Consider the following 16030-nt stretch of genomic DNA (forward strand, 5'->3'; position numbering starts at 1 on the left):
ATTGTAAAACGTGTTTCATCATCATTATTGTTGTGTGTGTTGCCTGGTCTAGAAATCTGGTCCCCTGCAAACCAACACCACTGGCAGAGTGTGTAGTATTCAATTCATTGAGCTTTAGTTCTTTGTAATGACATCAGATTCAAAGCTCCCACCCCTCTCTTTTCCAGTTAGCAGTAGCTTATTGGTCCATCAGCCTCGGCATTAGAGACAATAACATTGTCCCTAGACTTGCCCTCATTGTCGAGTTTACTATAAAAAGCAGCTGTAATGCCCAAAGTGGTTAATAGGCTGACACCACTAAGTGGAGGTAACAAGGGGAACTTTAACACTTTCTGTGTATATCAGCATTGCTTTCGGTAAGTTTTTCACTTGCCACACAAATACAACTGAACTTATTTTAGCACCTAAAAATCAAATATTAACTAGAAATTAAAAAAAAATACGCGCTTTAACTTCGTTATTTACATTTAGTATCACAGATAGGATAGTAACATTTTTTTCAATGTAGTTACTGTCTTTCTTCATTTAAATTCAGTTTGAAATCAAAATACCATAAAGTTTGAGTTGTAAAGATTTTTTTGCAAAATATATAAAGTACGGCTTTAGAACACGTGTATTCAGTACCGTATTTACATATTACAGTATTTCAAGGATATAACAATTATCACCTCCTCCCCTCCAAAAAAAAGTAGTTTCTACGTCTGCTTGTTTGCTAAACTCCTTCTTTATTTCCTTAGGAACTAAGGTGAACTGAAATCTAAGAAAATGGATTCTGATGCCAGTTTAGTGTCTAGCAGGCCATCGTCTCCTGAGGTGGATGATATTTTTCTATCCACAGTCAGAAAAACTGCCGGCTTTTCGGGCACTGTATCCTCCACACAGAGCGACTCTCCACCGGAGTTAAATGCAGAAGTCCGGTCTGCTACAAGTCCCGTCGAGGACGGGTGCACCTTGAAAATGTTATCGAAGAAAGATCGAAAGCTTCTCTCAGAGTCCGAATTGCAGCAAATGAGGCTGAAGATCAACAGCCGGGAGAGAAAGAGAATGCACGACCTTAACATCGCCATGGACGGGCTCCGAGAAGTAATGCCTTACGCGCACGGACCTTCTGTGCGAAAGCTTTCCAAGATTGCCACACTTCTCCTGGCGAGAAATTATATCCTAATGCTGAGTAACTCCCTGGAAGAAATGAAAAGGCTCGTCAGTGAAATATACGGGGGTCACCACAGCGGTTTTCATCCTTCAGCTTGCGGAACTATGGCACACACGGGACCTCTACCAGGGCACCCTGCTTCTCACGCATCTCATCCTGTTCATCATTCCATTATCCCGCCAGCCGTTTCAACCGCATCTCTCTCCGGACCCAGTATCTCGGCGGTGACCTCAGTTAGACCTCATCACGGACTCCTGAAATCTCCTTCAGCCGCTGCAGGACCCCTGGGTAGTAGTTTTCAGCACTGGGGAGCTGGAATGCCTTGTCCGTGTAGCATGTGCCAAGTGCCTCCTCCGCACGTCTCCAGCATGACCTCAGTGAGCATGCCAAGGCTAACTACTGACACTAAATGACTTGATATTCACTAAGATGCGAACTTGTTGATAGCTGTTTGTACTTTCGCAGGCTACTCACCGGCGTTTCTCGTCTACATCGAGACTTAAAACATAGACTTTTGATCTGGTCTTGAAACTTGTAGTTTATTTTCTTGCTAAGGTTTGTAAGTACTACAGATTCCAGGGGCATGATTATTAATTGAAATTTCCTAACATCACTTTTTTTTTCTTTTTTTTCCAATGTCGACGTCCATTCGTGTTCTAAATCAATGTTTTGGCAAAGAGAAAAAATATATAACCGATTATATTATATAAGTAGAATTCACTTTAATTTGACTACCTTATTTTATAAACTTCAATAGGAATTTTAATAGAAGAAAAATAGCTCTATGCTTACAAGCTTATAGAAGACAAGACTTAAGATATTTTTTTTCATCTTTTGGACTCCTTGTGCAATTATTGTTTTCTTTCAGAAAGTTTTTCATGCATGTTCAAATATCGACTACAGTACATCGAATTTAAGTACTTGAAAAAACACACAATTGTAAATGATTATTTTGGTAAACGCAAATATTTCACTTTTTTCCTTGTAACACACCACTGTTTCCCTTACAGTTCTTTAAGAAAATCTAATAATATGTAAATATAGGTATAGAAACAGAACATTAAACGAAAATACAATGGAATCTAATTTGTATTAAATAACTTTTACGTTACTTTTGCTGCAATGGAATGTATTTCCTTTGTGTCTCTGCTAATTAGTTTGCTTTGTTAACGTTTGTATCAAGTATACCATCTTGTTTTTCTTTTTTATTATTTTAAATGTCATTATTAGGATAAAACTCATTCAAGTACACTGCCTGACTGATGTCAACACAGTATTTGACCCGTTTAGTGTTTGCAAAGCATGCCATTTTCACTGCCAGTCAAAAAGAATTACCGCCTCTTTATTTTTTATAAAAAGTGCTAAATAATATTTATTATTTCACTGGGACTTTAAATGAGTGATGAAGTGTTGCGATTTTAAATAAAAAAAAATTAAAGTTTTTTGTATGTATTGGTTTTTATTTGTCCGGTTGAAGTTTTTTTATATATCGTTAACGAATGGTGTAATCTTAATGAACTCGTTCCTTACATCTGACAGAAAGCTAGACAGTTTTCTCTTTAATTTCTTAGAAAATAAGTCTACTATCTTACCTTTCAAAATGACGTTTCTGCTAAATATTGATTTTGCTTTTAGGTTAAATATGAAGCACAACTTAAAAGAGCACGCTATAACCTTATATTTACACAGAACTAATCGCTATCTGATATGATCAGAACTGACAAGAACGTAATTCCTTTTTATTTTCTTTCCATTATTCATCACTTGTTCTAAAAAAAAACATTAATAGGCTAATTTTCCCATTTGAGCTAACCTGAATGCTCCCAACGTTACTGAAAACAGTAAAAAGTTTCATGCTATCACATTGTCTAGTGTGCATCTTGGCTATAAGTATTTCCCTTCTAACAATTTATTATTATTATTATTATTATTATTATTATTATTATTATTATTATTATTTAAGAGAATAAAAACGAAGAGATTGAGTTATGACATCTAATTTAATTTAATATAATTAGATTATTCTAATAAATGGAAATGAAAATCCAACAGTTTAGTAAACATCAAAATATGGTATTAAATGTTGTTAAGAAAAAAAACACTTGCATTCTCAAACTTTAACTACTCTCGATCTGCTGATTATTACCGAACAAAAATCCGCTGAAAACGAATACAACTTTACAATCGTTCTTGCTTTCTCTGTTGCTTTGAAACTTCTAGGCTGATCTAATAAAGGAGACGGATTCCTAACACAGGAATTAACCCACAGAATATGAATTAAAATGATTGTTATCAGGTACTGTATATGGTTCAGTATATTTGTGCTTCTCAGTCTGTAACCACAACCATCGTCTTCTTCTCGGTAGTATTATACGTTATACACTTTATGGACAACCGTGATGCGCTTTTATCGTTCTCCTTTTTTAAAAATAATAATAATAATAATAAACGTACAAAAGATGAGAACACCATCCATCTGATAAACACAGATAATTACAACTACGAAAATTTACGTTTTTTGTGCTAATCAATGAAAACAGAATGTGTTTAAAACGACAATTCTAAAATTCGCTTCGGATTAAGCAGACATATCTAAACAGATATACAATAGGACAAAAATACTCAACCATGCGAAAACACACGTGGAATGACTACCATCTTATTACTAATACTTATTACTAATATTTTCTTTCACGATTACAAGTGAAAATTATTTCAAAAGACGAAGACTAAACCGTAGACATAATAATAAGATAATAAGAATAAGAAATAATAATAACCAACTCTTCCTTTTATTCAGCATTGTTTAAATTGCATCACTTGTCAGTCTTTTTCAAAATTTCTAAACATTATTTATAAAAACATAGTACCTACAGCACAGCACAGCAACAATCCAGATGGGGTACAGAATTCCGTTCATCATAACAGTTACTGTACGTACCGTATCTGTTCTAGTTATAGTATCATTGCCAACCGCATTCTTGGTATATTTATAATAAAAAAAATGTCTAATTAGTTTTCAGTTATACAGGCTTTTGAAATGATGATGCAGAATTCGGAACATTTTATCCACTGGCAACATGTACAGTAGGATATCCCTGCTCCACACAATTCACGTTTCTAATTTTTCCAAAACTACTACTAAAACCCCCTTTTTATTTTTGTTAAGTGTAGCTAAGAAACGAAACTATGGAAAACAGAGATGCATAACTGTTACTGAACTGAAAAATAGACAAACTGTGCTAAAAGCCTCACAGATTAAATTTATCATTATCAGTACATGTGATAATATTTTTTTGTCTATTGGGAAATATGAATGATGCAGTATTCCAGTATTACTGTAGTGTACTATAATACACTCCTGCCATAGTTTCAGTTAAGCTTTTTTGTGTAATTCTCAAAACTATTCTGCTACCAACTATTGCCTTTTAAAAAGGTATCTCCCAGACTGCTTTTTAATTTAATTAATTCATAAAAAACTACAATAGGCTGCAAGACAGATTAAGATACAAAACTGAAAAAAAGAACTTTAGCAGTATATGATATGTATAAATTAAAATTCAGGGTAGCAATTCTCACTCTCAGAAAATAGAACAGTGGTAAAGCATTCTGTTCATACTTCTTGTGTTATTTGCAATTCCACAGTACCTCAAATAAGGAGTATGCTCCACGTCTATGTTACAAAGTTTTAGTAGTCCTTTCTGTCCATCTGTGGTCCAGACTAAAACACCTACAGTGGTTCTTTTTTTAACCAATTACCCAGATAAAACTTATTTTTTGGAGGGGTTTTTGAGCCAGCACAGGGACACGTGGGGCAGTGGAGTCATTAGGAAAGGTTCTTTAGCTGCTATTAGAGTCCGTAATTAGCACCTTGACAGCTGGAGCAATTCAAACCCAGAGACAGAGAGAGAGAGATAGATAGATAGGGGCCCCAGGCTATATTATTCCTGGCTGCTGTCTCAATAGAGACTGCCCACTCTATGTCCCTGGGGACTAAGATTCACTCACATTAACAGGTGTGAGAGGGAGGGGCAGGTGGGTGGAGAGAGCATGTAGTAATCCTGTTGTACTAATAGGATGATGAGCAGGTAACTGGACCCATTATTTCCTTTTATTGTGGTTTGGCTTTACACAATGATCAAATAAGGGATGAGGGCAACAACTTGGATTGGTTTTCCAAATTCCTCCCAACTAACTTTCGTGCTCTGAAATGAATGAATGACGGTTCTGTTGGGCAAGCACAGATGAAGCACAGTCCTGTTAAAACTCAGTGATGTTTCACAGATATTGTATCTTGAATCAAGTGCATGTTTTAAATTACTGCATTTGAACTTAATGAACAGAGAATTGGAATGAAAAATGGGTTTCTAGTATTTAAATCCAGACTGAAGACCAATTACTTCAGCCTAGCCTACTCACACCTTACATTATAGCCTGCTTCAACCATGGCTGCTGATGCTGCTGTACATGCCATTGTGTCCCACCAGGTAGATACATCTGTTCTGACAAAATTATCCTATTCTCTTCCCCACATGTCAGTATGGTGCCCTTGGGTGGGCACCATCTGAGTTGGATGCTGCATCACTGCCATGGATCCAAGAGGGACATTGTGGATATAGCTATCGTTTAGGAGGATTTTGCTGGTCTACAGAGATCTGCATGGAGTACTGACATACAGAAGATATGATGGATAGATTAATACCCTCATTCATTTATTTCATTTTTTTAAATTATATAATGTTAGCATGCCCAAAGGGGTTGGGCAGCCAGTTGACCTTGGACCCCTGGAGGTTTTTTTCTCCTTACTAAGGAGTTTTTGGTTCCTCTCCTCCATTGTCTTCTGGTCTTTTCTGTTCTGTATTCATAAAATGTATGGTTACTTGCATTATTAAGCGCCTTGGGGCAACATGTTGTGAATGGCACTATATAAAAATAAATTGAATTGAATTGAATAATGATGGCTTGTATAAGAACTGCATTTGGGAAACATGGAGAGTTAAGAAGATTTACTTAACTTATGGCAGTGGTGGGAAAAATGTTAGATACTGTATACACTCCTTCAATTAATCAAAAATATACTCAAAATGTCACTGATACATAAGACCATAGAAGAGCTAGAGATGCATATCCTTGAGTATCAGTGTGTCGTGGAAGGCAGAAAGATGTTCTGATGGACAGACTGAAGTTAAAGAAAATGGGGTTGGTGAATCTGTGAGACACAAACATTCAAGTGTTGCTGGTGAAGGCATGTTTTAAAATATTATGGAAATTAATACACCTACTCTTTAAGGCTTGGGAAACAAAGTCCAAGTGTAAGATGGTTCAATACCAGAAGCTTGCAGATAGTAGGTGTTGAGGTATTACCTCTGACAATGACAATGAATTGTGCGTGGTGGATGCTGTGGAGTCTTGTTGTTATAGTATTTTCTTCAGAGTCTACCTCAACTGCCTGAGGTGAATGCCATTGAGCTGGTCAGCCGTTACACTCAGCCATTACACTAGGGCTGTTGGATTGGATACAGTGACACAGCCAGGATTTTACATTTGAGGTGGTAGTGGGGTGGTTTTTTTAAATGATATTATTTGTCTTCAAAAATAGCATATGCTACTAAAAGGTACTACTATACTTATCTGCATCATTATTTATTTATAATTTAAAATAACAGAACAAATGGTCATATCAAAATAGTCATTTATCCTATTATGGTTCACCCATGGTCTCTGTCGTCTATTCATGTCCACATTAGCTAATTATGTGTAACTAACATCCATTAATATTAAATCAGATTAAAACATCATGTGTACAACCTTCCAAATTAAGCATCTTAATATCACTGTACATTTATCAATTTCTATTCATTCCTTATATTAAACTTTACATTGTACATTGTCACTGTTACTTTGTTACCATCGTTAAATGGTTCGGTATTGGATTACGACATCACTTATCAGAGAGCTCTCTTTAGCAATATTCATGAATATTTACAATATAAGCTATAGGCAATCTTAAATCTTAAATATTTCCACCCTGTAAAATGTTTGCATTCAGGTGAGTCTTACATCAGGCTTTTGACAGAATAGTAGCAAGGTATATTATTTTACTTAGAATTAAGGGTTATTAAAGATTTCTAATAATATTGGAGTCGCCTTGACCAAGCAACTTTGTGCCTCTCTGTTTAAGTGCTTATGAATGTGGCTAAAGAGACCTCTCGTAATCCAATGGTGACATCGTAATCCAATGGTGAACCATTTAATGATTTACTGTATAGTGCAGATGGGGTTTATCAAGTCTGTAGTCTGTTTCTTCCTAAGACCACAGGTTAAAGATCACTGTTCATCACCCCAAGCATGATGCACCAATGAGGGAACTACAAGATGGGTACCAGAACTATACTTTAACAAGCTGCGTTGTTGTTCAAGTGAAGAACCCTACGAGGAGTTGGGGAGCCGAGTCAGGAGAGATTTCTATTAATCCAAAACGTTATGCAGAGACGTAGTCGAGGGCGAATTCCGGGTTTAATACCAAAGGTTATCCAAACGGAAAAAGGCAGACAAATCCAAAGTGCTAGATGAGATCGAAGTCAAAAGGTAAGATCCGGGTTCGAGTATCCAAAAAGGCAAGAGGAAGTAAGTAATGCGTGGCAAGGAGTTCTGAAGAAGCTAACAATGCCGAGCAGTGTGCAGTGAAATGAAGAAGGCTTAAGTAAGTCTGGAAGTAGAGGGTGTGTTAATAAGTAAGGTGCTCAGATTGGATGAAGGGATAGATCGGCGGTGTTTGCGGAGATTGCCTCCAGCTGGTGTTTAATTGGGATGAGACCGTTTGTGAGGAAGATTCCAATTAGCGGCGGATGTGACATACAGATGCAGCCATTCAAAGTGCGCGTTACAGACACGTACCGGAGGTAATTGGCTACGGCGTCGCGCATTGTGACACAAGATGACGCGCGGTACAGCGGTACGTGATTGGTTGACCGACAGGGGCACTCGTGGTCCGTTGGTCTGTCGTAGAAAGACTTACAGTAAACGTCTTTGCTGTGCCCGTTGTAGATATTGAATTTTACCACTGAAGGGAAATCTTAGGAGCTGAGCATAAAAAGAATAGGAGCATACTGTAACGCGTGTGAAGGCCATAAATGATATTAATTTTGGAACATAAACATACAGTATATGGCTGGTCTTGGTACTTTAAAGAAAAAATACACACCAGTATTCCATTTCTCCCTAAACATTTTAAGCATCGAAGTCTTTAACTAAAGAGATACCGGAGTCAACAAGCATACTTTTAGAATTTGATTAAAAGGGAATATAATATGGAATCGCGTATCTAACGAAATTAATAACGATATAATTATATTTATGTACTGCAACACAAGAATAGTACTCGCTGTACATTGTCTGTCGATAATGTTTCTGTAGTGCTTTTTCAGCATTGTGCATGTGACTGTGCCGGTGGCGCTGTGGGTTAGGTTCCTGACTTGCATGTCACATGGTTTGTGATCGAATCCCACTGGAACCATGAGTTTTTTTTTAACAAACATTTCTTTGAAAAAATGAAACGTTTCCCTTGGTCAGAGATTAAATAAAACCTCACTCGCACCAAACAAATTTATATTTCTAAATATCACAACATGATCGCATTTAAGTCTTTTTAATAACAATGAATAGTCACCTATGCATTACAAAATAAACATTTATATTGATTTGAATCGCGTTTTGATTTAAATCGTAAACGCGTGTTTAAATATATGTGTTTAAAGGCGATATATAAAAGCGCTGATTCTTATGGAATGTGTTCCGCTGGGGATTCAAAAAAATTATTTTTTTTAATCGCGTATCTAAGGAAAATAGCAGTATAACTTTGTTCATGCACATCATTATACAGTATCTCATTTTATATTTCTATAAAAAAAATTGTTTGCCCAGCCACTATTGTTGTTATTGTTTTTATCCTGTAAAGCGCTTTGAGGAGCACAGCTTTCTCACCACTTAGATTACTTTTTGACACCATCCTTACACAGAGCAGAAACTGATTGTATTTTCCGATGACATACTGTACAAGTGCAAAGATTACAGATTTTAATCGTCTTTTTTCTGAACCAGGGAAAATCTGATCATGTTTCTCTATAACAATAATAAAAAACTTTATTTTACATATCACCTTTAAAAGTGGCATCTCAAAACAATACAGTAGATGCAAATCACAGATTACAAGGTAAATACCCAGACAAACGCAAACACATTTTTAATAAAATGCTTTCATTCATTCAACAGAGAGAGAGCGTAAAACCTGGGTGTAACAGCTGTTCCTTTTTCTGATCACTCGCTCTCTGAGATACATGGGAATCCAGGCTTTTTTATCAACGCTTTCTTTTCCGTATACCAGATCTTATGGAACCACTTCAGAAGGGTGTCAGCCAGTCAGATTCCAGGAATCGGTACTTTAAAGGAAAAATACACACCGGTATTCCATTTCTCCCTAAACATTTCAAGCATCGAAGTATTTAACTAACATGTGAAATAGCGTGTGAAAAAGTGGTAGTTTTAAGCTTTTCTGCTAATATAATATGGAATCGCGTATCTAAAGACTACGTTCGGAAAACTGCTAAGCCCGTCACAAAGCAGGAACTGATTGATGCGATCTATAAATTCTGGGAGGAAGAACTGACTGAACAAAATTGTAACAATTTTATTAACAGGCTGTTTCGTGTTCTTCCTAGGATTGTTGACCGGGGCGGGGGACATTCGGGAATGTAAGTCTGAGAAAGACAGTCTCACGTTTGTGGACAGTCTGTCCACAAACAAAACATGTAAAAAAATGTAAAAAAAACAATTACTTTTTGTCAATGAAAACCGGTGTGTGTGTCTCTCTCTGCTGGATGTCCCTCTCACTCTCTGCTGAATGAATAAAAGCATTTTATTAAAAACGCGTTTGCGTTTGTCTGGTATTTACTTTGGTCCCTTTTAACTGTTTTTCGATCTACTGTATTGCTTTGAAATGCCACTTTTAAAGGTGATATATAAAATAAAGTTTTTTATTATTGTTATAGAGAAACATGATCAGATTTTCCCTGGTTCAGAAAAAAAAAAAGATCTAAAGTGCTACACCTTACTTTCTTAATTCGATGTATTTAAAGCAGTGAACTACTGTAGGTGTAACATAACATTCAGAAATACAATCGAGAATAGTTTTGTGGTGTTTGTTTAGATGAAACGTTCCTAAAACGTATAACGTAACAAAATTAAAGACGATTAAAATCTGTAATCTTTCCACTTGTACTGTATGTCATCGGAAAGTTTCTGCTTTGTGTAAGGATGGTATCAAAAAGTAATCTTAAGTGGTGAGAAAGCTGTGCTCAATGTATTTAAGGGACTTAAAAGTAAAAGGAGATGCTTCATATTGCTTGACTAATTTTAAAAACTAAGTTATAAATACAGACGCTCCCTCGGTGCCGCGCTGAGTGTAAATATCAAAATATACATTTGTCCCGGGCACAGGCCGAAGAGCGCCCGGCTGGGGTGCGCGGGGAAGAGCAGGACACTAGTGGAAGGCGGGGTTTAGGAAGGCATACAGTCTGGGCAGGTATAGATTACACTTTTCTAAAACGTATTTGAAAAATAAAAACGATTACAATCTAATCCTTCCACGTTTGATCCCAAAATCCCAAGAAATATAAATCTTAACGGGTAGAAAGCTATGCTGAAAGTTTATTAAGATACTTAGAAGACAAAGATACTGTATCAATTTATGTTGCATTAGCCTGATTATGATTAAAAAACACATATAATAAAACACGCGTTTGCGATTTAAATCAGAACACGATTTAAATCAATATAAATGTTTATATTGTAAGGCATACTGTCCAGCCTCCATTTCTCTATAAAAATTTACTCTGTTGCACACACACACACAATAGAAGCAGGAAGCAGAAGCAGGGACCGTTGTCAGAAGGGAAGAAGGTGACTATTCATTGTTATCAAAAATGACTTAGAATCGATCATGTTGGGATATTTTGAAATATAAAAGTCAATTGATTGTCCATAATATCGCTATTCTATTTTTTCGAAGAAATGTTTGTTAAAAGAAAAGTCCAGCACCAGCTGGATTTAAATACACAACCCATGAGTTGATAATCGGGCACGTAGACCAGTAGGCTACAACGGAAGTCACATGAAGAGAGAGGCGAAACAGCCCTACACAGCCCTATCGCAGTACACGAATATAATCATATCGTTATTAAATTCTTTAGATACGCGATTCCATATTATATTAGCAGAAAAGCTTAAAACTACCACTTTTTCACACGCTATTTCACATGCTAGTTAAATAATTCGATGCTTAAAATGTTTAGGGAGAAATGGAATACCGGTGTGTATTTTTCCTTTAAAGTACCGATTCCTGGAATCTGACTGGCTGACACCCTTCTGAAGTGGTTCCATAAAATCTGGTATACGGAAAAGAAAGCGTTGATAAAAAAGCCTGGATTCTCATGTATCTCATACAAGTATCTTTTAATACAGTCTTTGCTGTGCTCTTGAGGATCCTTGTGATATTTTGAGGTCTAGTTGAATGATAAGTGTCGCATTTTAAATCATTATCGTAGTTAGAAATTATGAAACGCCCTGTTAAAAGCAAGGGAGTTTTTATGCCCGTTGAAGTAAAACAAAATGCCTGACAAAGTATGGCTTGGACAGATTCCAAGTGCTTGTACAAATGTGCTAAAGAAATTATACTTTGAGTATACAGCTTGTCCAAAGTCATTCATTATTAATACTATTAGTAATATCTTCGGTAAAGGCTTTGATGCATAAATATTTCTGATAAAGGTAGGTTGTGTACTTTTGTCCAACTGAGCAATCTTGCTTTCATAAAATATACCAACATTTTAATGACTGATGATTAACATGCTGTAATACACAGTTCAAAATTAAAAGCTCAAATGCGGTACATGAGAGGTTAAGCTCCCCCTGGCGGTTTTACAAGGTGACGCCGGATAGTTTCCTGCATGACGTCAAATGACGCGATTAACCGCGTGATACTGCATGATACCGCGTGATACCGCGACACGCCCACCGGGGTATGCCGTGAAATACCCCACGCATTTTGAATGGCTGCATCTGTATACCTGACAACATTCCAACCAATCACCGACTTGTGATCTTGTATCTTAAAAGCTAACACACAACTCATTTTTGTTGGTTTACTCACTGACTCCTCTTCTCTCTCCATCTAAACTGGCCATCTAACTTTTCCACCCACGTAGGCAGTTTGAGTCAGGGCTTAATGTTTCTCCTGGCCAAGAGAGTGAGTCAGTAAAGTAGAGAATTCTGCTTTATTCTTTCTGCTACTGAACAAATGCTGTGTTCACAATCCCACTCTTATTTTCACTGATATTTTCAACAGAATAAGACAGTTGAACTATTTTATGTCAACATCCTGAATATCTGAGTATATTCAGTATCAAGCAATTCATATGCAGCATAGCCTGGACAAACTGAGTTCCCCCTGTCTGTATAACTTGCAGCCAGACCCATAAAGAAAATTGCACACATGCTTTTGGAATACCAAAGTTCAGCCATGCTAACTTCTGGCAGAGAGCTAGCTATTTTTTAGCTATTTTTCTCTCTCTGCACCCAGGACACTCCCAGGAAAACCAAGCAGCTGTCAACTCAAACCAATCCAATCAGCTCTATCTTCTCAGGAGGAGGTTTAATATCATCAAGGATGTTTGGCCAACACATCTTTGAGTACAAAACTTTATTCAAATTCTAATTTTCGAAACGTGAACTTTTATTCCAAACAAGTTTAGTTTACAATATGAAATGCATATTTACTTGTATCCGAGAATAAATGACTAATAAAACCCATGAGGTAGACCATAACATGTTGCAGTTGATGGATTTTAACTATGAAGTTATTAACTCCAATCTTTAAAATCTCTGAGTAAATGATTAGCTTTTCATGTGATTTCACAGATAGTCTATAACATTTCTCATGCATGTATTTGGTCTTATATCAATAAATTGTATATTGTATACTTAGAATCTCTGTGTGAGACCGTCAATTATTATGTTTGATTCCTAAAAGTCATCAAGTACTCTAATAATTTACTGTTACAATTTCTGATTCTTTCAGTAAATTGAAACCCTTAAATCACTACAATCAAAACTACCTTAGATTTCCTTTGGATTTGGGTCTGCCTTTATTGGGATGTTTTATGCTTTATGGTGACCATTTCTGGAAAGTTAGTGGTTTGTGTGCTTCAAAAGGGTGCTTGAGGTGAGGATAATTCTGACAGGGTTTGTTTTTTTTCTTAGTGTTGCAGAGAACCTGTGAAGATAGAGTTGATGCTAACAATGTTGCACTTTTGGTTACATAACATAACATAAATTGATTACAAGCAGATGTAGACCAGTTAACTAACTGCCAAAAGATCTTTGAAGAATTATCTTCAGAATAAACTAGGAGAAGAGCAGTGCTTTGCTTATAGGGGACTGGAAGGGTGGATAACAGTAGAGCAGTGGTGGACTCCTGTACCTGGGAGTTTACCTTGATGATGACAGCATTGTTCAAAAGTAGGGATATTGGAAAAAGAAAAGGTCAAACCTTGGTGGAGCAGGTACCTTCTTCTGGCCTATGGCATAGATTAATATGCCTAGATTTCTTACTGATTTTCTTCAAGCATATCCAATTCATGTTGTTTGATTTCTTCTGGAGTGCTACTGAGTCACTGTGCACTTTACTTACCTCAGGGTGAGAGAAGCTGGGGTTCATGGCTAACGACAGGACTTTAGTCTTTCAGCTGAGGTATTCTCCTTAACCCTATAGATACATATAAATGGAAATTGCTTTTTGTGTGCTAACTGGAAAAGCTGGATGCAGGTTAAACTTTATTTTTTGAAACGTTGATGTATTTAACTCTGTATGATTTATGATGAAGGTGAAGTGTCTTTATTCTTGCTTAGCAGACATTAAAGTTTAAAACTTGGAAAATAAACTGTGTATGGTTGTTGGAGTTCAATGTTCAGTGCTAAACTGACAAAACTGTCATGTAGAAGTGTTGGTGAGGGCTGTCAGTGCATTACAATAAACCCTGATATCATAGCTCTTGTGTTTAGGGTGCACTCAGTCTGAGTGGCCTAGGGTTTTATAATCGAAGGATGGTTTGTGTAAAGACGTTTTGGGTTTGTGAGAGAGTGGTGGTGATCCCCCTAAGGCTACTTGAGTTACACAATCTGTTTGTATCCCCTTCACTCTGTGTGGAGACTGCTGTGTCAGGGAGACAATTGTTTGGAGAAGACCTGACAGACCTGTCCCTGTCTAAAGTAGAGTGTAAACAGCCGCAAAGAGCTTGTGTGAATGTTAAACATTTTCATTAACTTTTAAGTTACTTGATATTATATGGAGGGAATGTTTAGAGACGGTAGAGCAAACACAACCACTTGGGAGTTGTTAGACAAAGTAACAGTCCAATATTATTAACAATAATATTAACATGCCAAGATACTCTCAATTAGGCTTTGTATAAGCCATCTGTAAGACATTTTGACTAACATCTTTAATGTCTTCGATTTAAAAACAGCCTTTGATTTGCTTTCTTTAAAATATTATCTGTATTCTCAGTGTAACTTAACCTTTGATCAGTGTGTTCCCAGATTTTTAAAACTCTCTGCAACCTCTACGGACTGACTATTAAATACGACTGTCTGAAAAGTTTGCCCACATTGTGTTAAAACATAATGATTTTAACATTGAAAAGAAGCTCTTTAGTTTTGGTCACATTTATTTCTGATGTACTGAACTGGGGTGAGTTTCCCGAAAGCATCGTAGTGCTAAGAACATCGTAAACACGATCTAACGATAAGATCAATCGTTAATTTACGAGTGTTTCCCAAAATCCATCGTAATTAAAGTAGCACATTAAATCCTTCGTAATCTATGTGCTCCCCGACAGAGTGCTTCTTAAACTGGCTACCTCTTGAGCCAACCTTAGTAACAGAGATCGCCAGACAGAGCACATTAAATTCACATCATTTTTATATTAAGGATTTTGATATTTTGTTGTACTATGTAAGAGAAAATTTGGAAAAGGAACATTTATTTATACAGAAATGAATTTATTAGTCATACTGGGTAAATTTCATATTCATAAGTCTAATTGGTCAAATAATACTTCCTCTTTTATTACTTTTGAGGTGGAGTTTAAATTGTATTTAAATTCCACAAAGAATGTGAAAAATGCTAAAACAAGGAAAACATTTGATATATGTAAAAATATAACTTGGCTATATAAATATTTACTTCATTACCACTGGCAGTTAATTGTTTTTTTTTTGTTCTGTTTATGTTTTCTTTCTTTTATCTGTATTTTCTCCTCTACTTGTAGTAGTACTTGGAGCAGCAAAGGCACATACCCAGAGAATCCCAATCCATAATTTGATTATAGGTCCTGTATTTGAGTGACACATGGCAAGCTTAGTAGTTAATTTTTCCAGATGTCATGTTAATAAGACCATTTAAAATGGAGTTCCAATACACCCAATAACTATAAATAACAACAGTATTTTCTCATGAAATACTGTGATTCTTAACAATGGCAGTGCACAAAAAAAATCTTGCTTTAAATCAAAGACGTCGTGCAGGACGCATACAATGTCCACGCTGTAAATCATGGTTTTCTTTTACAACATGTCAGTCATTTATTTTCTTTTCTCTTAGAAGCAATGTGTCCCATTTTGTGCCTATCTATACGCTTTCACTTAATTGGTTGTTAAATTATGATGTCATGTTTACTTCATATTTCTTTTCACAACTTTATTTCATCCCACTGAAGGACCAAAACCGACATCATATAATTAAAGTATTGTCAAATGATTGTT

General features: G+C 36.2%; 1 protein-coding gene across 1 annotated transcript; it reads left to right on the top strand.

Annotated features, from left to right (window-relative positions):
- The first annotated feature begins 285 nt into the window (after positions 1 to 285).
- olig2 (oligodendrocyte lineage transcription factor 2) lies at positions 286 to 2593 on the top strand. The gene is made up of 2 exons (XM_088913501.1): positions 286 to 356; positions 738 to 2593. The coding sequence occupies exon 2, from the start codon at positions 766 to 768 to the stop codon at positions 1564 to 1566; it is 801 nt and encodes a 266-aa protein (XP_088769627.1). The 5' UTR covers positions 286 to 356; positions 738 to 765; the 3' UTR covers positions 1567 to 2593.
- Positions 2594 to 16030: the final 13437 nt, after the last annotated feature.

The sequence above is a fragment of the Atractosteus spatula genome, chromosome 4 (assembly GCF_055471065.1).
Source record: "Atractosteus spatula isolate fAtrSpa1 chromosome 4, fAtrSpa1.hap1, whole genome shotgun sequence".
In the NCBI taxonomy this organism is placed as follows: Eukaryota; Metazoa; Chordata; class Actinopteri; order Semionotiformes; family Lepisosteidae; genus Atractosteus; species Atractosteus spatula.